We start from the raw sequence: 25,440 nt of genomic DNA on the forward strand, positions 1-25,440 counted from the left end.
AAATCAATAACCGACGCGGATACTTCCACAAGGACATATATCAGTCAGACTATAATCAGTCCGCCTCGGCCGCCGAAAGGCTCGTGTGTCAAAATCTGTATTGTCGTCTCCAAAGTATTCCCTGTTTGAATATTCTTCCAGATACTACTTTATTTGTGACAACTGGCTGGCTGTCGATGAGGATGACGGCAAAGTCGACCGTATATTACCGGTCGCGACCGCTGAAAACATGACCACCACCCACCGGCTGTTCCTCACCACGACCAGTCAGAAATTCACCGAGGACCATTTGTGGATATCTGTGAGAGCAAAATTGCGTACGCGAAAAATCTTGATTCCACAGCGAACATTAAACTGTTGCAGATATTTTATCGGCCGACCAAAAGCGACTTTACCAGGGTGCAGCGGCTGTCGTGCTGCGTGCTTTTGCTGTTTTTGACCATGATCGCGAACGCAATGTGGTTCGAAAGCGGGCAGCGGTCTGGGGCTAGCGCCACTTCGACTTTGAACGTGGGACCCTTTACGTAAGCGCCTCGACTCGAATCTGGCTGCTGATGTTCAGATACGATAAATATGGAATACGGAAAAGTTTAGTTCAAAATACCGGCTGACCTGAAATTTCGTATATTTTCTTCTCTGCTACTGGTTACGTGACTATTTTTTGGCATTTCTTTTGGCAGAAACCAAAGCTTTGTCACCATACCTCAACTGATCATTTCTTTAAACACGAGCGAGTCTAATGGAGCCAATGCTATTTCACATCTATGATTGTACTTTAACCGAACTACTGGCGTCTTTGTTATTAGTACGGAAGTAACGACATAACGTACTGATTTAAAAGTTCACGTCCAACCCCTTGTCGTAGGATTTCGCCGATACAGCTTTGGACAAGCTTCTGCAGCACACTGATGGTCGTGCCGGTCGTAACATTAGTTGTTACGCTGTTCAAGAAAGCGAAGACTAAAAAACAGGAGGAATTCGACATCAAAGCCAAGAGAAGGAGGGAGCGTGCGTTGCAAAAAATAAAACGCAAGTGTAGTTTTCTGTACCATCACGCCCATAGAACACTCTATTGAACACGGGAATCACCCTCAGACGTATGAAAAATATGTATTTATGCAAGGGACAGGTGATGAATAAACTCACCTATCGTATTGAATGCAAAATTCACGTCTTACATTTGATCATAGAATTTCGACCATATAGCGTTGATCTCTGGTGGCACTGTTTTCAAATCTGTATTAACACAGGGCTGTGGAGTTGGAGTTTTGTGAATTTTCTCATGATGAAGTCAAACCAACCGAATCTTGTAACACCCTTCGGAGTTGGAGTTTGCGACTCTGAATTCCATCTACTCTAACATGAAACCAAATGTTCACAAATTCACTAAAAAAGTGTAGTTGCGGAAGTGAGCTAGTTCTTTAGGAACCTAATTTTTTTTGCAGGCACAATTTTCTTTAATACAGATAACATAGTTTGATACAAATTGTAATACTAATAACTAGAAATCAGGGTTGTAATGACTTGAGTCTTGATTTTCTGATGACTCGACCGGACTCCAGTCCTTTTATCAAAACACGGAAATGATTCGAGTTGATTTGTGTATCGACTCGACTTGGACTCGAGTCATTGCGCATGACTCGAACCAAGTCATATGACTCGAGACTCAGACAGCCAAGACCGACATTTCATTCTAATTCCGAAGAAAGGTAAAGTAACCACACTATTGCGATTTCGTCTATTGGTACTGGTACTTGAAAATGCGAACAGAAACTGCTTAATGTGAGGAAAATGATTATATTATAAATGCGAACCATTCAATATCACCAAGTAGAGTTATAAAAAGTCGGTGTAACAAGACTTTAACTGGAAACAGAGCAGAGCGAGCAGTCAACGCAATGACTTGGAGTCGGACTCGAGTCATAACACCATGACTGGGACTCGACCTTCTGCTCGCTGACTTGGACTCGGTGGTGAATTGAAAATGACTCGAGTTGAAACTAAAAAAGTGAGATTGACTTGTGACTCGGAGCCTTGTGACTTGGTTACAGCCCTGCTATAAATGTAATGAACATATAGTTTTCTGGGGATATTTACAAGACTGTTGAAGTCGACACTACTAAGATAATAAAGTGAACCGACTCCACAGCCCTGACTGACACCAACATAAACCCTTACATCTCTCTCTCTCGTGCGCACTTCCAGTTGAACTGTAGTTATTCTCAGGACGCCGACACGACAATGCATCCACTTTACCGAACCCCTCGGACATTATCGGAAAAGATGCAGTCTACACCATCGACGATACTGGCAAGATAGAGGCGAAAGCAAAGACGCAGCGAGTAGTGCCACCGCCGCCCAACACCTGGCCGCACAAATGCGTGTACGTCGCCTGGACGCTGGTCACTCTGGGTGTCCTACTGTCTGCGTTCTTTGCGATCCTGTACAGCTTCGAGTGGGGCCGAGAAAAGGCGGACCGGTGGCTGAGCAACATGATGCTGTCGTTTTGGCAGTCCGTGCTGATCGTGCAGCCAATCAAGGTGGGCAGGAAATTTGGGGTTTGTAGTTCGTTGTTGAGAAGAGCTTGCTATGAACTTGCCAACATTGATGGTGATTGTCAACTGTGTGCTTCGACAAAGCCTAGGTATGCAGAATCATACATGCCCTGAGCATTTGCAATTGGTGGACGGTGATATTGGAAAAGATAATACTTCTCGATGAGGATAAGAAAGAACACTACACCTAAAATTTGTGACGATGTCCCGGTTTGTGATATTTAATGCGTTTCGTTTAGGTGATTATTTTGTCGCTGTTTGTGGCGATCGTTCTGAAAAAGCCAGACGAGCGTGTCATGGACTCGGTGCAGGACAGAGACGTGGAGGAGGCGGACAAAAAGTTTCTGGACGTTTGCGCGGAAAATATCGGTGAGTCCCGTCAACCCGAGAATGGCTTTGCTTGCGTTTGACTCGGACGTTTCTTCTTTGATAAATACGTCAATGTTAGGATTGTGCAACTGCGACTAGAACCTGACCGATGTTAAAAATTTGATGCTGATCTCACATATTTATCTACTATTAACCCTACAGAATCGATGTCAATCGTCGGATGATAATATTCTCCCCTAAAGTTACGACCCGATTTGAAATCAATTTCTTTTAGAATCGGAAATCCAACAAAACGAAATCGTTCCGCCGAAGCCGCCGAGTCGTAAACGCTTGCGTAGGACCAGAAAACTCCGAGCGAAAGAACGCGCCATGTCCGACATCGTGTGGGAAGTGATCGTGTACATGTTTTACATTTTGGTCCTGCTGTTCTTGTGCCACGGAAGCCGCGACTCCAAAGGGTTTCGTATCACAGACTCGATAAAAAAGACTTTCGTGGACCCAAAGTTCGGTTTACAGTCCGTGAGTATCGGTCGAATACCCAGCTTCACGTGCAGTCGGCAATAAATCAACGTATTCGACTGCTAGTGTTCAAAAATGGACGGTGCATTGCAGTTTTTCTTCCTGTACTGTTTCTATATAAGATTGTATTCTAAGTAGCTTACTTGCCTGTCAACCTACTTTATCAAATAAAAATACATGCTGTCCCGATCCACTATCATGAAAAGCTTACAGAGATGATAGTATTCTTCGCTGTATCTTCCTGAGTCGGTTGCAGAGATGCAAGCTGTCATTTTGCTATCATTTTAGGCTTTTGGTAAAAGTAATTTGGCGTCCCGATCTACCGACAAAGGGTATGCAGCATGCACACAATAACATTATTCTTTTTACGTCCCATTTGGTCACTCTATTCAGGTTGACAGGCTGTTGAGATTTTCAAAGAAACTGCATATACAATGCAGCAGTGCATAGTCAATTTTGCTCGTGGTGAAGCTAGTTGATATCAAAACGATCAAAACATAGCCCTCACTTGAATCGGAAATATGTCCTTGCGGAGCTGCAGTGATCATTAAGCGTTCACACTGTCACAGGCACGACGTATTACACATTAACAATCGCAGGTCACGTCGGTCGAATATTTCTGGAGATTCATGAACGTGACCTTGCTGCCGAACCTGTACCCGGTCGAATGGTACAACGGCAACAGAAAGACGTGGCGCGAAAGAAGCTTTCTCGTGGACGAGCAGTCGTATCGCGTCGGCCCGGCCCGACTGCGGCAAGTCAGAGTCGACCCGTGTAAGGGAATAGCTCTGTTTTTACATAGTCCTCGGTTAATTTAAAATATTTTAAAAATATTGACTCCTTGATGAAACCAGTGATTTTCGAGTATAGGTGGTGATGATTTAAGACTTCTTCGACCATCGCTTGATAATTTTCATTTTTCAGGTAAAAGCTGAAGCTAGAATACATTTTACTTACTCAGAAATCGCAACTCTCTGGTTTTTCTTGAGTAGGAATTTATGACACTCTTTCTACTTTTTCTTAACAGCTTTCAGTTTTTAAGATAAAATGAACCAAGAATATCTACTTTTTTACTTGAAAATTGCTATTTCTACTTGTACTCAAATGTAAATTTACGCCGTTACTTTTACTCTTCTACTTTAACTTGAAAAAAATTTCCATTACTTATAGTTGATATATTCACTGAATGTGCACAGTTGAAATGTGTCCCCCTACTCTGTGCCTTATACTGTGTCACGATTTTCAGCCGCATGCCCTCATAGTAGTCCCGGTCAAGAGGAATGCCGTCCGCACTACGCGTTATACCGCAACGACGACTTGGACTACGAACCGGGCTGGGTCCAGTCCTCATTGTTGCCTCACGATCAAAGGACCGACGATGAAGACGTCGATGACTTTCTGGCAATGGCGTGGAAATATCGGTCGTGGATTGAATTGAAAGGCGTGCCCGTGCTGGGCGGGGTCACGGCGTATCCGGGAGGCGGATACTGTGCCGAGCTCGGAGTCAACTACGCGGTGAGGATTTACTCAGATTGTCATAGTGTTTTCTATAAAAGGAAGAAAATTGCTCTAAATTATGTTCCAAGTCTCTTCCGATTATTTTGTATTAGAATTTTAAATTGTAAGTGCGAAAGTTGCAAGTATATTCCTCGCTATTTGTCGTTTGGTTTAAGTCGTGAAGACGCATATTGCGATTTTGGAAACCATCGCCAGTGATTGACTATCAACACTTCGCGACGCCATGTCCCCTCTTGAAACTTACTTACTTGGGTAGTTTTTAAATGTTTCGTTTTATACCATTTACTTGAATTAGCTGGACATGTGATGATGATAGGTATTACTGCTCCTAGTTGATTACACTTGTACATGAAGTAGCTTGGCCTGTCTTGAGAACAGCAACTTGTAATTGAGTACTTCTAAAGTAGCTTAATAAGCTTGGAATGAATTGAGAATAGCAGCTGCGTCTTCTTATTGAGTAATTCTACTTGGAGTCGAAGTAGTTGGCATGTCTTTAGAATAACTATTTCTCCTTTCAGTTGGGTACTTGTACTTTAAGTAGCCTGCCTGGATAATAGCTTCCTCTAACTCTAATCGAGTTCCTGGATCTCTGCTTGAAGTACCTTGACGTGTCTCGTGTATAGCTACTACTACTTCAAATCAGATAACAGTCCATTTGCTACAGTCTGGAAAGTTCATCGCGGATTCCTTGTACCGGGACGCGTGGATCGATCATCGCACCCGGGCGGTTTTCATCGAGTTCACCATTTACAATCCGAACGTGAATCTCTTCACGACGATCAATCTGATGGCGGAATTTCCACCAGTGGGCGCCGCCATGCATTTCACGAACGTCGTCACGTTCCGGCTGTATCACTACATCGGCACGTACGGCACTTTGGTGGTTTTGGCCCAGGTATGGTGTTTTCAGTGGCAGTGTACAGCGGGTTTATGCGACCTTTTTGAAAAGCGGGCCAATAAACAGCACGCCATTAGCAAGCATTCTATGAATTGAAAGGTTCGTCATCTCGTAGGAATTGCATCTATATACAGTGTCATTGGTCAAAGCGACTATCTCCTAGCATAATTTCCTTTTCTGAAACTCACTTCAACTTCTACTTCTAATTGAGTAACAATACTGACTACTTCGATCATCTGTGCTCAAATGAACAGCTCTGTTTCTGGATTTTCCTACTTCTACTGCCGAACTTTAGATTTGCCTTTAACCGGCAGGCGATCTTTGTAATCCATCTTCTCTACGCGACGTACAAGAGCATCAAGACGTTGATCGCGACAAAGAAGAAATTTGTCCAAGATCTTTGGAATATTTTCGAAGCGATCATCCTGTTCTTCGACTGGACGATAGTCGGACTGACGGCTTTGCGGATGGTGCTTACGAATAAAACGATCGACTCTTTTCACGAAGATAAAAGTATGGTTTAAAAGCAATGTGACTTAATGTAAAATCCGTGATTTAATCTCATCAAAAGCTTCGTCTGAATATTTTTAAACATTCAAGTAAGCCGAATCTATATCAAGAATCGATGATATATTGCAGCAATGGAGAGCCAAAAACTAGTAAAAGACTTGGATTCTAACTTTACGTCCATCTCTAATTGAGCTTTACTAGCAATGGGATGTATCCAAATTCATGGAAACACCAGGCTCTAAGCCATAGCCGGCAATTGTTGCATATTTGATAGGGTTGAATATTATTAGGGAATCATTTCAAGTCATTGCTTATATCTGTAATGCAACACGTCTTTACCTTATGCGTGATTGTGATTGCCTGGCATTGAAGCACCCCATTTTATAACCCAAATCTTGCCCGAATCTTACCCATAGCCCCAACCTAAAGTTAGCGTTAACCCACATGCTATAGTGTAGCGTGCTCACGTGCCTACCAGGGAAAAGCACATATTGGGATGTACATCTAGTTTGTGAAGTTGTATTTGGATGTTGATTTTCTATCAATTTATAGTTTTCATACGACTTAATAGAATTTCAGACTCGAACTCAATCTCTGATGTCCACAGACCCTCACTCACAGTGGTGGCTTTTGGGGTGGGCGAAGTGGGCGGTCGCCCGGGGCCCCCTCTTTGGTTAGTAGAGGTAGTTTTGATGTATAGTCTATTATTGCATATAATAGATATGACCTGTTCCAGCGCCTGGCTCAAACCTTCACGTGGTGTGCTGGCTCATTACTAATGACAGCCGATAGCTTTCCAGATTAGTGTGGGTCTATTTAGCCTGCAGCAGTTTTATCGCTATTTCACGTTACGTGCCATACATCTTCAGCATGAAAGCATTAGCTATAGTTAACTGGTTCACTTTTTTTTTTATAATTTTACAATGTATGATAAAAGTAGGCTCAGGAGTTTAAAGCAGTTCAATATTCCAGCCTGTTTCAATGCCGTGTTCTTATGTCAAATACACATCAAGTAATCTCATATCATATGGTTCACTAATAGTGAGTTGGTGACAATAGATGCGCAAGGGGGGTCTGCCCCCCAGAAGCTGCGATTACATACTTATAGGGGCCATCCGGAAGTCTCGCCCAGCCCCCCCCCCAATCATAGGGCCACCACTGCTCACTCATATCATGACTGTAGATCACATCGCAGATGCATATTCCTAGGAAAATACGTCAACTTTCAACAAGTCACCGCCGTCGACACGATGGTCGGATACTTCCTGGCGCTGTCCGCGTTCATGGGCATGCTGAGATTTCTGAAGCTGCTCCGTTTCAACAAGAGAATCGGAATGCTGTCGTCTGTGCTGAAATACAGTGCGCGGCAGTGGCCCGGGTACTTTGTGCTGGCGGCCGTGTTCTTCATCTCGTTCATCCACGTCGGGTGAGTAATTAGAGATGCCGTCAGTCTAGCAGCATCGCTGGAGCGAGCTTGTCGTTTTGAGTTACCTTCTTTTACTTTTCATTCAGTGTACACGCCTCCTCTTTACATCTCCTGCCCTAGACCAAGATTGGTGTCTGATCTGAAAGACTACTCCAAGTCGTTTTGACACCTTCCTATCTCTTGATTGAACCACAGTTTTGTGGTGTTTTCAAATGATGAAATTCCTAATGAACTGATATTTTTACTGTTATTGATATTCTTCCGATTATCTTAAAATCTGGATTTCATCCCCAACTTGGCAGACAAAAATAATTCTTAAATATGCATTGCAATAATATATTCAAATTCATATATTCAATAGATTTCAAGTAAACAATCGTCCGCAAATGTGAAATTTCAATAACTCATGTACAATTTCTTATAATTCATGACTTACCGACTATTGCCCGTGAAAGTTCTCCGACCCAAATAGACGCTACAAAATTAGTCTTTGATACATCATATTATCTGACATAATCCGCAATTAGGCCTATATAGACATAACTTTTGTTTATGCTTAGGTAGTTAGGCACCATGTTCTCATGTCACGTATTCAAATGTCGACAGGAGTAGCATTTGATTCGGAAGGTTGTTGCTCCAGCATGGCATCTTTGCATGTCACTATATAAGCAAGTCATTCCCTGCGAATGGCATTCTGTGGCCTTCTTGAAATGTATAGTTAGTCTTGTGTCCAGTGCTTTCCAACCTTTTTCAGTTTGCAACCTACTTTTGATGCTAGTTTTATTGTGCGGCCCACTGCGAGATATTACTACGAAAAACAAATTAATAAGAAAAGAAACAATCTATACTCATAAAATTTGCTATTTATGCGAAAAATGTGATTGCGTATTAGAAATACCTAAAATTGAGGACGGCCTACAGATATTTTCGACCAACCGCCACGTGCAACTGCTATCATACCAATTAGAAGATTGCTGGAATTCCATAACCATCAAAAGCAGCTACCTCTATGACATATTGAATAGAAAATTGTAACATTTAGATATGTTTTTCGACCCACATAAAATAGCTTCGCGGCCCACCCACTGGTTGGAAAGCACTGCCTTACACCGTGCTATAAGGGTTGCCTCAATTGGCGAAAGACATAGAATATGCTGTGCTGAGGCCTTAATTTATACTGTCATTTTCAGATACGTCGTATTTTCTCCGTTTCTTGAAAGTTACAGCACCTTGATCTCGACGGCCGAGTCCATGATTAACACCATGGTCGGTGGGTATTTAAATTTTCGCGTTTCAGACGCCTGTCTGCCTCAATAACTACACTATTTACGTATCACAGGCGGAGAGGGATACCCCGAACTGCGTGACACTTACAGATTCTTCGGTCCCGTGTTCTACTTTGTGTTCTGTTTCAATGCGCTGTTCATCGTACTGAATGTGTTGATCGCGATTATCGGCGAGTCGCACAAGCAGACCAACGGCGATCTCGCAAAGGCAAGCAACCAATACGAGATGATCGACTTTATGACGAAGAGATTTCTGAAATGGACCGGCATGCAACGATACGTCGGGAATAAACAGAGTGAGAGCTTTTCTGTTTTCTGGGATTGTTATGCGTCGGAGGATGTCTGTCGTTTAGTCGTCAGATTTTGAAGTTTTCCAACTGCCGTGCACGACTGCAGTTATTGACAGATCTAGAGTAGAAAAAACGCTTTTATACCTGGCTTATAGAGCTGGACACTATGATTTGAGTACTTGAAACTGAATTGTCTTTAACAACCGAAGTCGAATAGTGAGACACGATTTTTTCAAGTACTTAAATTAGATGCCCCTTCATACTGAGACTTTCATTATTACTAAGAATTATAGCATCAGTATTTTTTCCCAACATGGAATCTGTGAAACTTCAATTGGACGTATCACAGCCTCCAAAACATGACATTTCCATGACTTCGTTATCAGTATCAGTTATTGTTAATAAATGTTTCATATCAAAACACCACAAGACTGCGATGCAATGAAAAGATAGGAAGTTCATCATCATTGGTTTATTAGCAATTTTATCAGTTCAATACACCACAAAAATGCGATACAATGAAAAGACAGGAAGATGTCGAAGCGACAAGGAGTAGTCTATGGAATCTGACACCCACCTGTTGCCGAAACGAATTGGAGTAGTCTGTGAGATCAGACACCCACCTGGGCATAGGCGATGACGCAATCGCATGCACATTGGATGGAAAGAAATGAAGGAAAACTAGCAGTATTGCTGCAAAGTGAAATGAAATAAGCATAGTCGAAGAAATGCCAAAATTATCCCTATGTGTTGTAGAACTAGAATTATATCCTGTGTGAAATCAGTAAAATCAATTTTCCATTGCAACAGAGACCGGGCCGGCTGCAGAAAATCATGTAGTGCCGTCAAGTCCTACCGGAGACACTTCTGCAGGTCTGCAATATTTCACATACTAAAATTTGTTGCACTTATCGCTAGACGTGACAATTTTTGGTAGTGCCGAGTGAGGAAAGAGCGGCAAATTCGGAAGAAGCTAAAATGAAGAGTTTCCTGGATATTCAGAAACGGTTCGACGCTTACTCCTACGAGTTGGAGACGAAGTACAAGAAGTTGCTATCGTTCGACGAATTGAGATCGGAAGTTATTGCGCAGGTACCTTTCGGTTTGACCCATGGGCTAATGTACATTGCGCTCTAGCCTGATGGTTTGAGTGCAAACCTGGCCTGAATCCAAAGGCCTGATAAACGTAGGAAAATACTTGAAATATTGTCAATTTTGGTCAATTGCTCGTAAATTTTTCGTCACAACCATGCCATTCTGACACAAATTATATCACTCGCAAGTGCTACTTGCGTTCCTGTTAATTTCGAGCGCTCATTCCCGAATTAACTGAATGCTGATATTTCACTCGGTCTATATAGTAAAACTGCCCATATGTGTTGATGCTCGGTCGCCTCGGTACTTTGGAATTTGAACCAGGGCTTTGGGTGAGCGAAATGTTGAACCAATCTGGCTCCAGAGTTTTCTTTTTACATGAACTAGCTTCAATGTACCGACCGAGAACCGCTTCCATTTCCAGATGAAAGCGGACGTTGAAGAGCAAAAGCAGAAAGCGGAAGCACGTAAGAACAAAACCCTAACCGCGGCCAGGATTTATGCGAACGTAGCTTATTTTTCAGTATGTCCCGAAACGCAGAATCGCGAACAGCCTTCAACAAGCAGAGGACGCTCCTCTGCCTACCGCACGTCTCACCTCACAACGGTGAGCGGGCCATCCAACGACAAGGCTTCACTTTTCTCGGCTAAGAAGTCATGATCGCTCTCGGATAGCATCGGTGTAGTGTGGGTTGGCGAAGCTTTGATGTCGCTGTGTTTTTTGTGAAGCTTGTGCGACTTTTTATTCAAAGAAAAATGTGTGACGTATGTGAAAAATATAGTTTCCATGTAGTAAGCTTGGTCTGCTTGTTGGGTTCGTCGAGTAGCTAGTATATTGTGTGCAGGCCTTTTCACACAGCCCGATCAAGGGTAGGTGGTCTTCAAGTTTCACCCAGACAGGTTTTAAAAGCACCCAGTTCTCGACAGCGAAACATTGCAGGATCACATCTGCGAATAGTTGATGACTAATTTACCGACCGCCTATATGGTGTTGCAATGCATCAGAACTCTCATGAGGTTAACCAGTTGTTATGAAGTGCTCCGTACATCATACTGCTGTTGGTTAGGATTACATGACTAATTATTCCAAATCAACCTGATAGAGATTTCACTACCGTAGGGGGTTTTCACGCCTCAAACTAACATAAACTGGGCAGTCCGATTGAAGCTTCGCTTCAGACATATTGGTTTTTCTGCTCAACCAAAATCACTCCTTGTGAGGCTGGCTGGTATTCTCTGGTACAGTGGTTCTCAACCGCCGGTCCGCCAGGTATATTCCAATTTTATACCTTAATTTCACGATGCAATATGATGAAGGCTTGTCCATTGAGAAAATATTCAACACATCAAATTTTAAACTGGTTTAGAGCTTCATGAGGTAACATATTTGATTTGACTTGAAGTTCAAGCCGTTTCATTTGAAGACATGCGAGAGACAAGTAAAAGCTGCCTCGCTAAACCGCGATTATTCGTTTTCATTTCATTCCTTTTGTGCGGGACCGTAACTGTAGGGTTACCATACATCCTCCTTTTTAGGGTTTTTGAAAGTGTCCTCCAAGGACGCCTAAATATCTTCCTTTTTGGCAATTCGTCCTCCTTTACAGCTAGGATAATGGACAGATTCCAGTGAAAACGGGCATTAATGACGCTAAATAGCAAAGACGGTAATACGAAAGTGATGACCTTTTTTTAGTCAACCCACCCAAATTTACAGCAAAAATAGCGAAATCGGCTTTTTTCAGTCTCGATCAACTAACTTTACTCATTTGGTGAAAGTGTTCTCCTTTCCCGATTCCAAAATATGGTAACCCTACGTAACTGCCGCACTCGAAACCTCCAATTGGAGCGGAGCCGAGCTTGAAGGGGCCTAAAATTATTATGTGAATGAACATAAATTATGGAGTACTTTTTAAAAACTTTTTTTCAATTTTTTCGTACTTTGCGCCATTCAGTGTCACTAAATGTCTTAATTATTGGGTGTCGTTCCCCAAGAAATACGCATGATTTAGCATTTATTCGTATTTCGGCGTCAGCCATTACCGGGCTACAACCCACCAACACATAATGATGTTTAGGCTATTATGGGACTCCGAAAAGTGTGCCAAAAGTTTGGCAGCGGTTAAACCTTCACCGAGACGGACTGACCTTTGTTGACCGAAAATTTCGATATATATATATGTCTAATTGTCCATAGGCGACTGAATGGCTGGCAACTAATCTCGCTTTCCTCGCAATCTATACCCCACATGACAAATGCCATACCACGTTTCTCTGGGCAAGGTAATTTTACCTCGACTCAGCAGACTCACTTTCGTAAAACCACATAATAGAAGCCATCTTCAAGATAATTGAGATAATTACGATCAAAACCCTGAAAATTTCACTCTCTAACACCATATACTAGCAAGAAAACGGTTGTATACTTTACATTAGGGTTAATTTCAATTTTAGAAAGTCCACCGTTCTGCCAAATATTTTTTGGAATTTTACTGGTCCGCGAGGTGAAAAAGGTTGTGAACCACTGCTAGTACTCATTTTGATTCTAGCGACTGCAACAATGGTCTGACCATTCAGAGATATTCGAAAAAGTTTCAAGGTCAAGTGTATGATAGATCCAGTTTATTAGACTGCTGCCATAGCAGAGATTTCGATAGAAATAATATATTCGCAAAACACCCGACATATAGCACAGAAAAAAAACATCCGTTAGTAATACGGGGAGTGTTATTAAGGCAACCACCGCGTAGGTTCATAACTAAAAACCAGGTACATCACGTGGAGCGAACAGACATCCACTTATAACAACACATAAAGTTGACATCTCGGGAATCCACACTATAGGTGGTTCATTCATAATTATGTGCAACAACGCGCAATAGATGCTATTGCTCGGGTTTTTAATGAGAGAACGGTAAATTTCCGGAATATACCAGCTATAATATATCACCATTGAAACATAAAATCTATGGAGCCACGCTATATGTTACGAATTTACATGAAAAAGTATGAAATTTTCAACGCATTGATAAACAAAATCCAACGTTATTAACAAAACAAACAGGGTATAAACGCAGACTATATTCGCTTAGAAGCGACACGACGATGCCAGGTGGAAGTAAAATTAATTCAACTGTCAGTAAAAGAAGAATAGGTTACGGAGAAAAATTCGTAAACACTAATGTTCAGGAGAGCAGTAGGAAAAAGCATGGAACTAACTCGTAAATGCGTGCGTAAAGTGTGTACGTATATATCTTGCTTACATAACGCCGTACGAAGTAGAACACTTAGTTTATTACCAGTCCACAATGTAGCTGTGCGTCGACACAGTTAAAATGGACAGCAAGAAATATAAGTATTCCGTAAATTCATGATAGCAAACGATTTTCATAAAGTTTCAACCAGAGACTCGGAAATCGGCATATGTGACGGTAAGAAATACCCTCAATCGCGTATGCCGTCTCTCAATAGAGATTGACAAAACACGCCTCGTTCAAAACTCTGGAAGATATAATTACAGAACAGAAAGACAGTCACTCTCCCACGCATACGTACTCCCACGAAATTGCATTGGCTCACAATGATTCGAAAAGAAAAACATCAGACCTCGTATGATACTTTCAAGACGGCATGCTGGCATACACGAGAACGCGCCGCGCCAGGCTGCCCTAAAAAGCAATGGCACGCACGCTCTACACCGATAATTGCACGAGCTGATGTGGCCAATTGTAAGTTCCAAGCTTCGCATGTCGCGAGTCGCTTTTAGAATTTTGACGGTTTCCGCTGTCCCGCCATGCCCGGTTTAATTCTAGTCGCGGACCTGGCATGCACCGAGTGACTGGGCAGGGGCTGGGCCGCGAAATGCGGGTGGTGTCCGTTTTCGGCGTCGATAACGCCATTGTTGTTATTTGTGTTCATTCCGCTCGTGACTTTTTTCAATTCCGCTGCCATCCCGATGCCAATAAGCCTCTCTCCTCTCATCGAGCCGCCCTTCCGACTCGGCATTCGGCCCACTTCGAGTCTGCCCTTGTTACCCGCTTTCATCCCTGGAACGACACACACCCAGACGTCAGCGACATCGTACATTGAACCAAGCTTAGAGTCAGTTGGCAGCATAGCAGATTTTGCCTTGCTGAAGTGGTTATATTTTCGGGCTACCGTTTCTTCCAGTTTTTTCAGGCATAACTGGGCCTAGAATACTTACTTGCACTACGTACTCAAGCAGATGTGTTTTCAATTTCTACTTGACAGTTTTCAGATTTTTAGGCAGAACTGGTCTTGCACTATGCAAAGAGGTTGCGTTTCGGAATAGTTGACTTCAGATGTCCAATACTGTTTGCAATTCTTTTTCTGTAGCATTATTGTTGCTGTCATGTCTTTCAGTTGGATAAAGATACGTTTCTCTCTCTCACTGAAGTTACTTGCATTTACTGTAAGATTTTGAGAGGATCTACAGCGCTGACACCCCCCTAAAACCGGACTATGTAGCTGGAAATTAACACAGATTCTAACTTCGAAAATCGAAACGGGTGAAGCTAGCGGTTTTGTCGTTCTGCTATTGTAACGTAGTTACGTAGACACATGTCGCGATTTTAAAAGCCATCACAGGCGATTCAGCTATACAAGTCATTCGAATACTTTCCAGACTGGACATTTTCTACTTGACATGTCGTGAAAATTGTTACATCTACTTGCAATCAAGTACTCGAGCACCATAGACGGCTACTACCAACTCTGACCTCATCTCAGATTAGCAAAATCAGTGATGAATAGTAGATAGTAATGGCGGGAGAACATCAAATTCAGACTGTGCCTTAACATGAGAGAAACACATACGGCCGAACTAGAAGTGCCGCTAGTAACGGCCGGCTTAGAGCTAAATTTTGTTAAGCGAAAACCATCGGACTTACCTCCCCTGGGTTCCAGCGTGTCCCGAACCACGTCCGGGGTATCGTTCTTCTCGTCCAGCTTCATCAATTCATCGAGAGCGCATTTCATTGTCGAATCAATGTCCTACGGAAGCGCAAAGTTTCGGTTAATACAATGTTATCAAAGATTACTGCAAATGACCCCTGCTTAGATAGGACGCCAAGTGAAATGACTGACTATCAAATGAGAGGGTTGGAAATTATGCGACTTTCGGTGATAAGATCGAGACGATCGAATAGTGCGATGTTGGAAGGCGGGATAGCGGCGCCGAACAGAATCGAATGTTTTCAGTGCTCAAGAATTACTCTAAAATGACACCTCACACAAACAGTCGATGTGGAACAGATTAATGAAAAACGATGACCCTCTATCGATAAAATCTTGTCACATCATTGATGGTGCGATGATCCAACTGCGACAGAGTGCTATGTCCGAGAATTAGAACATGCGGGTCGTGAGCCCGACGACAAAGGGTTAGTGTGTCATGATAAATCACAAAATCACCGCAGCAAAATATAATTAGTTCGAGTCGTGTTCGGTATAGTTTTTTTTCGGAATATCATGCGTTTTCCAGTAGGGCAGAACCTCATCCAAGATGTGAGATAGCACAGAGAAACACAGACTCGAACTAATCTGGTAACGCCGCAGAACAAACTTTAAACAAAAACGAGCGACAAAACAAAAACAATTAGCGGACAAGCTGCAACGTAATGTTAACGAAACCAACGTGACGGCGTGAGCAAACAAGACAAACGCATTCAAAACAAATCCGGCCGTAAAGCGCGGCCCAACGGAAACGCGCCGTTCCGGCGGAAGCCTTACGAGTTTTCTGCTCGGGTCGAGACGGCGCGGCATCGTGCTGGAGCCTTTCTGCTGCGTCAATAAAACGTTTCCGGGTTAACGTAGGGCAGCCCAGTACCGCGCGGGTCAAATTAAAAACACCGCAACGGACACGCGACACACTCAACAGAAAATAAACAGCACACTCTTGTGTTTCTCCTACCGGCGGATGTTTCGGAGTCCTCGGCTAAAGCGATGTTTAGAAAAACAACAAAAGCTATGTTATTAAATATGTAGTTGTCTACGTGGCTAACGCAGTGGTTCTCAAACTGGAGTCAACTGAAAATTTTTACCTCCAATTCATAGCACAGTCCGAATTTCATATTTGAGAATTTTCTCATCAACAGTCATAACCTCCCATGCCACCAAACTATCCGTCGGGATTGCTAGCATTTCGGTTGCATTTTGTGATATGACGATAATGGGAGCGTGAAATTTCTCACTATCATAAAGGAGGGGGGCCTAAAAAAAGTTTGAGAACCATTGGGCTAACGTAAATAACATCAATCTTGTATTCTGTTCGTTGTTTTTGTGACATCCTTGCTGAATTAACATGATTCCTAGTACTAAAACAGCTTATCCGACTTGGTGCGTTATTCACGAAGATCTGCATTCGAAAGTAGCCAACTCCCATCGACTGCTTACAGTATGCGAACTCTCGACTAAATCTACTCTTCCAAACTACTTCTTCAGTTCATACTTTTCATTTTCTACTCCCACCTTACATGTGTAACAAGTCCCTATTTGTAGCCGTAGTGAAGTAGAAATCTACAGCGGTACTTCCAAAGGCTGATCATTTTGATTACCTCTCAAGAGTTCATAGATGTAACACTACCAGCCCAGTGAACATAATCCACACCTAAACAACATCAAAACGATTTTGAAACTAGCAAACTATCCCAACTTGTAGATCCACTTTCACAGTCACCCATGCCAAGAACACCAACAACGGTACTAGTACATACACACATAAACGACATTGAAGCTCGCATAGACAACGGGGCATTGAAAATTTCCAAGGCAACGCAGACATATCTACGCTTCTACCTGTATGGTCCCGGGGTCGATGCCGGCCGAGTTATTGCTTGACGTTCTCTTGAACATGGCGACCCGTTCGGCCACAGACAGCCTGGACGCGTCGCTGGTCGGCGAATCGTCGATATTCGTTTCTTTGAATGAGTTCGACGCGCTCAAAGACGTCGTGTCCGAATTTCCGCGACCTGCTTTTAGAAACAGGACATTTCTTACGGTGTCACCAGTGAATTTCGCACTTTGTGTATTATGTAATAACTAGGGCAAGTTTTTGCAACTTTTGCAACTTTTTTTTACAGCTTCCGGCAGCTTCCTAAATTCTCGTAAGATATGTAGAATGCTGTTTTAAGCTGTTTGAAGGAATCTTATAGTGCAACTTTTTGCAACTTTTGTCCATTTTTTTCATGCAACTTTTCGCAACGTTTTTGATTTTTCATGAAAGTATTTTCAATTTTGGTGAAATACACGGCTAAATTCGACTGAAACACCGTAAAACAGCACCGAAAGAACGATTTTACGGGTATTTCGGGAGCTGAGCCGGAAAATTGCCCCTTTTTTTTTAGTCAACCGAGCAAAATGTGGTCAAAATGCAACTTTTGCAACTTTCTTCAAAAATAAATAAATAAATGCAACTTTCCACGGATTTAACTGCAACAAAAACTTGCCCTAGTAAGAACTATCATTATTATTTAAGCGATGCACCAACATTGTATTAGTAAATTTGTAAGTGAATGTTTTACGGAGTATGAGTGTGAATGTGATAAAGCACTTGATGAATTTGGCGCTACACACTTGGCATGGATGTAGTGATGTCTTAAGGATAGGGACTTGGAGCTGAAGAAAATTACGACATTATGAATGCAGGGCATTCTACATCACTCGAGCCGAATTGAAAAAAGTGGGTTGAACCGGATTGAACTCAAAACTGAACAGCCAACAGAACGACTTGGACTCAAACCACTACACTATGACTCGGACTCGACCCTCCACTTAGCGACTTGGACTCGGACTGGACCCGGTGGTGAATTGAAAATGACTCGACTCGACTCGAGTCAAAACTACAAAAGCGAGAATGACTTGTGACACGGAACCTCCGCGACTTGGTTACGACTCTGCAGCGCAATGCCCTTGACGCACGTCATACCTTTCTTGGCCTGCTTCTGACTGTGCCTATGCTTGTGGAGATTGTCCTGGATGTTGTTGTGCCGGTCCAACGACTTGGACTTGTGCGCGATCCTGCTCGAATCCGGATTGGCCACCAAGTTGTCCGAGCTGGCACGCCTGGCGATGAGATGGCAGTCAGAAAACAATCGGCGAAAACCACCATCGGTGCAAGGTTCATGCATGTTTAGGGAAGCATGCGTCTAATGGAGGTGTTACTCCTTTGTCCATGCTGCATCTGACAACACTACGAGGTGCAGGGATTCGCTATGATCTTGCTAGCATGTTAAAGTTGAAACAGTCACTGGCGTAGTCAGGGAGCTCAATATGCCACGTCCTTAATTTTTGTCACCCATACGTTATTATGTGCTCGGGTCATTGTAGAAAGTTAGACCCCTAACAATTTTCAACAGGATTTGATCCGAAGAAACACGACTGCACTTCGGATTTGATCCGAAGAAACACGACTGCTAAGTTTTCAAGTTCCAGGGTCTTATTCGAGTATTCAAGTACACGCTTGTTTGTATAACTGATGTAGCATGCCAGGCTGTGGAGTCCCTTCACTATACCGCCGACTCAAACTCCGATTCCGACTCGAGACATATTTAATACACCGACTCTTGACTCTGAGAAGCTTACACACACAAACTCCGACTCTAGCCTTCCTGTGAATTACACGTTTATTTAGTTATCAGTATTACTGAGTTCATCAACAATTTAGAATAAAATATTTGTGCTCGAACAAACACACCAAGTTTGCTAGGGACCGCCCATTCGAATAACTCAATAACCGCAACGACACTTTTGAGTAACATTTCAGATCATTTGCTCGGAATGCAAAGTAACCAGAGTCAGAGTCAAAGCATTTTAACAAGCTAAAAACTCCAAGTAAACGTCAAGTAAAAATGTAAAGAAACTACTCCACAGGCTTGGCCGTATGCCCATTACAACAAAGCGTCTACGATTAGTTAAGTTCGGCATGTCATGTCGGTCTTCTACTAAAAACTTAATCTCCGCACAGTGCGACCCAGGTCAGTGATACATGCGGCACAACAGTCACCGACATGCAGGCGCGGGCAGGACGCGCCCCTCTAACCTGGCTCCGGGATGATGAAAGAAATGGTCAGACCTGTGCGGGGACTGCGGTGTGCCGCTGCCGTCTAGGCTAAGCTCCGATTCCGCCCGGCTCGAGAGCACGTCGGAAAAGTCGTCTCTGCAACGAATTACAAGGTGCCATTAAAGGGAATTGGTAAACACGATGCAAATTGAACGGCCCCGGTCGTACTGCCAGCGTAGCGCCTCGACTGAGGTTCTAGCAAAATCGAGTGCCTTTGCAGTTCAGCTCGCAGAGGTGGTCGAAGTAGACATCGTTACTACTAAACTACAAGCAGCCATTTTCAAGTAAAAAAGTAAGAATTCCAGGATTAATCAGGTCTACATAACTGTAGCGAAAGTAGGCAAAACTAACTTGAGTATTCTTAACAAGTAGAAGTACTTTGACCACCAGTCGATACGAGAAGGCCGCGCTACGTTGGCAATAGAACAGGGTTCGAAATCGACCGAAACCATTTGACAAGCGATTAGAATCAAGTTTCGATTTCACAAATTCTACGAAAACCGATCACATTCGAAAGAAAAAGTTATCGATACAAAAAGGTGCCCCGTTTCGTACTGTCGCGTAACGGACTTGTCTCAGTCCGAGCGGACTTGAAACGCGTCGAAAAGAAATAGAGCTGTCACAGGAAAGTAATCGGACAAGCGACTGCACAACTTGTGCACTGAAACTACTACACAGTCAATCACGTAACACCGAGATTTTGTTGATCAGTTTCAAATTATTCAGAACAAATTGAAAGTTAACAAGGCATCGATTTGATTAGTGCGAGCGGAATGAAGTTGCTGTGAGAAATTCGACACAGGATATCGAACAATTATCCTGGAAATATCTCTACGACCGTGAACAGCGTAATCCACAGTTTTGAAATATAGATGTGATGCACAATTAATACTTAATTCTAACACCGAAACGTAATACGACTATTAAAATATATACTGACGAATAAAATAGCGGCAGGCAGATTAGATAGAAAACTAATTTTGTCTCTCATACAACATTGTGACAATGCAGACGGTTTCGTCCAAGAAATGTGATTGATGTGAATATTAATAGGCTTAAATAACCGTGAAGGGAGCACACTTTGTGCAAAATGTCTACATTCGCTAGGCAACTCAAATTGTTGTAATTTCCACAACTCAACATGTGTGTGAAGTAACGGTCAAGGTTTTCAATCAAGTCCAGGTTCGATTTGGCATAACAAATAAAGTTGGATTAATATAATGTCAATTCGACAGCAAACCCAACAGAACAAAACAGTTCATCGATACGAATTAAACAAAAAAATTACAGGAAACAAAATTTTGATAAAAAGCGATTCTTACACATCTGTAACGGCAACCAACGGAGTTTCGCCGCTACCCCTGAAATTCATTTCATCAAATACAAAAACCAGATGCCGTGGTCAAAATAGTGAAAAAGATATTTATTTTGAAACCAGAGAGACGCGTCAGGACTTGCAATCGAGTGGAACACCACAGTCTCGACGACCAGAAAGCAGGAAGAGAATCTCTCCAAAAATTACCACTTTCAAAATTTCTCTACCAGTTTCAAAAGGTACTTCACAAATTCGCGCCCCAAAATCTGAAGACTGCAATATACAACTGCATAACATATTCGTATTGAAATAAACCCGACGTCGCAGGCATGAAATTCGCCTTGAATATTCATATTTTTGTGTCGGCGACGTCATATTTGTTTGATATACAAAGTGCTTTTGAATTCTCTACTAGTTTCTGAGGATGATCCTTGGCGATGGTCAGCTGATAATATTCGGGTTCATTTCAATATGAACATGTTACAGAAGTAGAACTGTATCTGTCAACAGCCCATGCGCTGCTGCGAATTTGTGCCGTTTCGGAGATATGTTTCAACGTAACGACACAATCGGCTAAGTCGTCCAGGAGTAGTGGCGTTTATACTCTAAAACTCTTCTAAGCATTCCGAAAACTACAAAGAAGAACTAGCACGGTCTAAAATCAATACCTCTACACCTACGACTGACGATTACAGTAAATTACAGTCCCGGGCAGTGGCGTCAACTCACATCTCTGTCACCGTGATGTACGTGTGCGGTATGAGGCCGTCCTTGCCGTTGTAGCTGCCCTCCCACCAGTCTTCGGACGCGCGTTTTGTCAGGGTCAAGACGTCGCCCTTGCGAAATGATAGTTCGCGCGCCGAACGGCCCTTATACTCGTAACGGGCGACGGCTTCGTAAATTCTTTCCGATTCTGAAAATGTGATTCGAAAAGTCCCGATTATCATAAACGTTGATTAAACGTCCGTTTACTGTAGGTTACACTGTTTTATGTGTAGATGCTCGTTGTTGACTTATGTTCCTTCTCGAAAGAGCTACGTGGAGATACAGAGCTACAATATACAATTGCATGGTATATTCGTATTGAAATGAACCCGAATATTTTCGGCTGACACTCATCAGGGGTGATCATCAGGAAATAGTAGAAAATTGAATGACTATGTTTTTCTAATTCTCTACTAGTTGCCGACAATGCCCCTTGCGTGTTTCAGCCGAAAATATTCGGGTTTATCTCAATATGAACACACTATTCAATTGTTTCATCTCTGTATACATAGGTTTGTTCACAGGCGACAGCTATTTTAAAAGCTAGTTTTACGACCTGCTTTGTTTTGCGGTAGACCTATTCCAGAGATTCCTTAGATGACACCGCTTAACTGTGAATATACATTTCAACCTTCATCTACCGAGCATGGAATTTGAAATCGATTTAAAAAGTGACCTCAATAAGTGTCCTAATATTATTAGAAGCAGTTGTGACGGAATTTCAGTTCGACTTTCGGATGAATCTGAATTGCTTACCTAGCTAGGCACGGACACGGATGTCACCATGATGACTCTTGACTTGGGTTTTAATACATGCCTACTGTTTTATTTCCATGACAGTACCTATCAACACATCGACGAGGTCGTGCTGTTCAAAGTACGGTACCGGTAGTGCGCGAATAAAAAAGATGAATTCCATCCCGTTCAAGGTTACGAACATCAAAACAGTCATCAATTATTCATGGCATTACGTGAATATGCTTTGTGCCCGTCCTGTTCGATTTTCAGAAAAGATTATTTGTAGATACAACGCAAACGCATCGACAACTGGACCAGTGCCTTGCGATTAACACTTGGGACGATCGCTTTTATAACAAGCCCATGTCCGATATAATCGAAATTTGAATTTTCCAAGATAACTATATGCTGGAGAAGGCTTTGAAAAGACCCATGTTGCAAATTGGGTTGGCTTTGAGCAAGTGGCATTCGCTTCATTTCAAATTATAGTTATTAGAGGCCGAGAATTACACATATAGGTAAGTCGTACATTGCTTCTTTGTGACGAGGCAAATTCAAAGACTGCATACCAATTACAGCCAGGGTTGCCATCGACATGGATGAAAAACTGAGGACAGGCAAACGCGATGTTTGTTAACTGATGACTGAAAAAAGGTCAACACTTTATCCAGTCCTAATCACGACCTTATTGTCGAAGGTCAGGTCAAACTTGCCGCAAATAAGTACAGAATAAGCCACCCAAGTCTCGAGAAACAAGGATAATATGGTTTAATCAAACTTTGATCAACAAAATAATGACAATTCTGAGAAATAAGGATGATACTCTAAGATACTCACCATCGTCACTAACGCTGGACACCGCATCCACGCTTTGATGTTCTTCGGATAGCTTATCGTCATCGTCTGCGTTTGTTGTTTTCTCGCCACCGTCTGGCGCGTTTTCTTCCACGAATTCCTCGGAAGCCATTAATTTTTCATACTTGGGCCCGTCTAATGACTCGGGGAATATATCGTCGTGGTACATGATGATAGTCTGAAAAACCGCCCATTAACAGTAAAGACCACGTCTGCCATACTAATATATCGCCAATTTTAAATCCCGCAATTAGCAACCACGTTTTCATTGTAATGTGACAGGAAGTGACATTGAACACTTTCTGTTGGATACATATTACATTCGGACACAACAAAAACAGCAAAATAATTTGAGAACGGCTCCAGATTTGAAACGCTACTATTCAGAAATACAGTAGAACTATAAAAGATAGACGGGGTCTTTTGAAGGTTATTATTTTGCCATTACGGGTCATTGTCAGAATACGTTTAGTACCTCTATACTAGCAGGTTGAATAATTTCAGAAAAAGCATCGCACAGAAGTGATTTTCTTACATTCACCTAATCTAATATGCGTTTACAAATATAGTATGGTAACTATGGTCACACGTCGGCTGCATAACTTTGAGTCTCTGTTGAAACAGGTCGCAAACTTCTGTCTTTATAAAGTTGCAGCAAACACTTCAGAAATGACAGTGCCACATTCACCATCTATTCAGCCAATCGCCCCAAGTTGCAAAACATGACACCCGAATTTGCACTGTGATCAAACCCCAACCCGTCTTTGTTAAATCCTTGAGTCACGGACACCGACAGTATGCATCACACCTCGTAATCTCCTGTACACAATGCGTTAATCATTAATCTCTACCGGGCCGCGCACCTTGATGATTTCATTGACGTTGGCTTGGCAAGACACTTGATCGTAACTTTCCGGAACTTGCAACAGCGTCGGGCCGAAGCAGACCGCGAGATTGTAGGCGTCCATCATATTTTCGTCGTTGTGCTGGGACAAACTGAAACGGAAGCAAATAAGCTGACAACATTGCCGCAATAAAATTTGCCTACAGATGTGTCCCAACATAATCTTCGATTGGGGCAAAATGGAATAAAAAATACCAGTATTTTGGTAACGATTAGCTCATATAGCAGGATTTCTACGAAACTAGGAAGCTGCTCAAAACTACACGTGTAAAAATAGGGCCTCAATTGGGATTCACAAATTGGTTCAAAATCCGGATTAAAAAATCCATCGAATCTGTGAATCAACCTAAAATTTTCACTTGAACACCTGCATAATTTCTAATTAGCCTACCATTACCAAAATACCAATCACGAATCAGATAGCCTATAGTCTATCATAATTTTTATGGAGACAATTTTAAGAGGTATGCCAACTCGAATTCAAATATCGACTGGCGAAATAGCTATGTCATCATCATGACTGATCCGTGAGTACATGTCCATTTTGGGGACAGGCTCAACAACATCATTGAGGTAACATAAAATGGTTTTCTGCATCACAATGGTGACACCTTCCATAATTATATTTCCATAATAGATGAAGCATTACTATGCAGCTGTAAAGTCGAGTACGCATGAAGCTAATGAATAGCAGGCATGAGAGATTGATGTAGCAATGTTATGTCTAATAATGTTATGCAACATGTATCAGATCAATTTATGGCGTAATGATGACACCAGCTTCGGAATTTTATGGAACGCTAAATTCAATCACCCTACATCAATATCCCACGCGACTAAATCCGCCCACAAATGACAGTATTATGAATTTGATTCGATGGCGACATAATACCGATCAATATCATTGATCTGACTGCGTGATCACAAGGAAATTATGCTAAAAATATACAGGACACAAATCATACTTACTGATTGAGGAAAGCAAAAAGGTAACGCATAACCACCAACACGGATTCGGGAATATTTAGAAGCGTCCGTCGAATACTCTCAACTCTTTTCTCTGAGTCTTGAATATCTGAAGCAAAAAAATTCCGCGTCATTGCATTCGTGTAGATCATCAGCGGGATATGTCCAGGAGTTTCAAAGCCAACGGAAACAATTTAGTTCAGTTCTCCGGTATATCAAATGGATTTGTTTAGCAGGATTTCTGTGACTCACAACAGTTGTATAAGAAAAGTCTGTAAACGAAAGTACAGCGCAGATCTTTGATCTTGGCCGGTAATTGGCAGAGACAAGCATGAATCAGGTCTCGAAAACACTTCAGGTTCCGATCGCTTTTGGATTCACCTGTTCATTACTA

The 25,440-nt window shown here is 42.3% G+C and overlaps 2 protein-coding genes across 15 annotated transcripts in view; one reads left to right on the forward strand and one right to left on the reverse strand.

Annotated features, from left to right (window-relative positions):
- LOC145457502 (uncharacterized) overlaps positions 1 to 11,223 on the forward strand; it is a 65,097-nt gene extending 53,874 nt beyond the window's left edge. The window contains exons 64-80 of one of the 2 annotated variants that reach the window (XM_080335713.1): positions 142 to 301; positions 364 to 524; positions 866 to 1,029; positions 2,227 to 2,540; positions 2,795 to 2,924; positions 3,160 to 3,404; positions 4,004 to 4,178; positions 4,651 to 4,919; positions 5,587 to 5,817; positions 6,135 to 6,333; positions 7,540 to 7,756; positions 8,947 to 9,026; positions 9,096 to 9,338; positions 10,143 to 10,205; positions 10,270 to 10,424; positions 10,852 to 10,894; positions 10,952 to 11,223. In XM_080335713.1, coding sequence (XP_080191839.1) covers positions 142 to 301; positions 364 to 524; positions 866 to 1,029; positions 2,227 to 2,540; positions 2,795 to 2,924; positions 3,160 to 3,404; positions 4,004 to 4,178; positions 4,651 to 4,919; positions 5,587 to 5,817; positions 6,135 to 6,333; positions 7,540 to 7,756; positions 8,947 to 9,026; positions 9,096 to 9,338; positions 10,143 to 10,205; positions 10,270 to 10,424; positions 10,852 to 10,894; positions 10,952 to 11,088 — 2,986 coding nt within the window. In that variant the 3' untranslated portion in view covers positions 11,089 to 11,223. Of the gene's footprint in view, positions 1 to 141; positions 302 to 363; positions 525 to 865; positions 1,030 to 2,226; positions 2,541 to 2,794; positions 2,925 to 3,159; positions 3,405 to 4,003; positions 4,179 to 4,650; positions 4,920 to 5,586; positions 5,920 to 6,134; positions 6,335 to 7,539; positions 7,757 to 8,946; positions 9,027 to 9,095; positions 9,339 to 10,142; positions 10,206 to 10,269; positions 10,425 to 10,851; positions 10,895 to 10,951 lie in introns of those variants that run through there. The other variant, XM_080335714.1, reaches the window with a different exon arrangement.
- Positions 11,224 to 13,031: 1,808 nt separating this feature from the next.
- Positions 13,032 to 25,440, reverse strand: part of LOC145457504 (SLIT-ROBO Rho GTPase-activating protein 1-like) — a 32,323-nt gene continuing 19,914 nt past the window's right edge. For 2 of the 13 annotated variants that reach the window (XM_080335724.1, XM_080335715.1), the window contains exons 15-25: positions 25,050 to 25,155; positions 24,040 to 24,172; positions 23,159 to 23,354; positions 21,548 to 21,731; positions 20,826 to 20,864; positions 19,483 to 19,599; positions 18,370 to 18,506; positions 17,241 to 17,416; positions 16,176 to 16,226; positions 15,335 to 15,437; positions 13,032 to 14,470 (exon numbers count right to left, since the gene is read on the reverse strand). In XM_080335724.1, coding sequence (XP_080191850.1) covers positions 14,187 to 14,470; positions 15,335 to 15,437; positions 16,176 to 16,226; positions 17,241 to 17,416; positions 18,370 to 18,506; positions 19,483 to 19,599; positions 20,826 to 20,864; positions 21,548 to 21,731; positions 23,159 to 23,354; positions 24,040 to 24,172; positions 25,050 to 25,155 — 1,526 coding nt within the window. In that variant the 3' untranslated portion in view covers positions 13,032 to 14,186. Of the gene's footprint in view, positions 14,471 to 15,334; positions 15,438 to 16,175; positions 16,227 to 16,356; positions 16,381 to 17,240; positions 17,417 to 18,369; positions 18,507 to 19,482; positions 19,600 to 20,825; positions 20,865 to 21,547; positions 21,732 to 23,158; positions 23,355 to 24,039; positions 24,173 to 25,049; positions 25,156 to 25,440 lie in introns of all 13 variants that reach the window. The other 11 variants (XM_080335720.1, XM_080335719.1, XM_080335717.1 and 8 more) reach the window with 11 other exon arrangements.

Source organism: Botryllus schlosseri, chromosome 15, assembly GCF_051294905.1.
Source record: "Botryllus schlosseri isolate E-star chromosome 15, Bs_hap1, whole genome shotgun sequence".
Taxonomy (NCBI): Eukaryota; Metazoa; Chordata; class Ascidiacea; order Stolidobranchia; family Styelidae; genus Botryllus; species Botryllus schlosseri.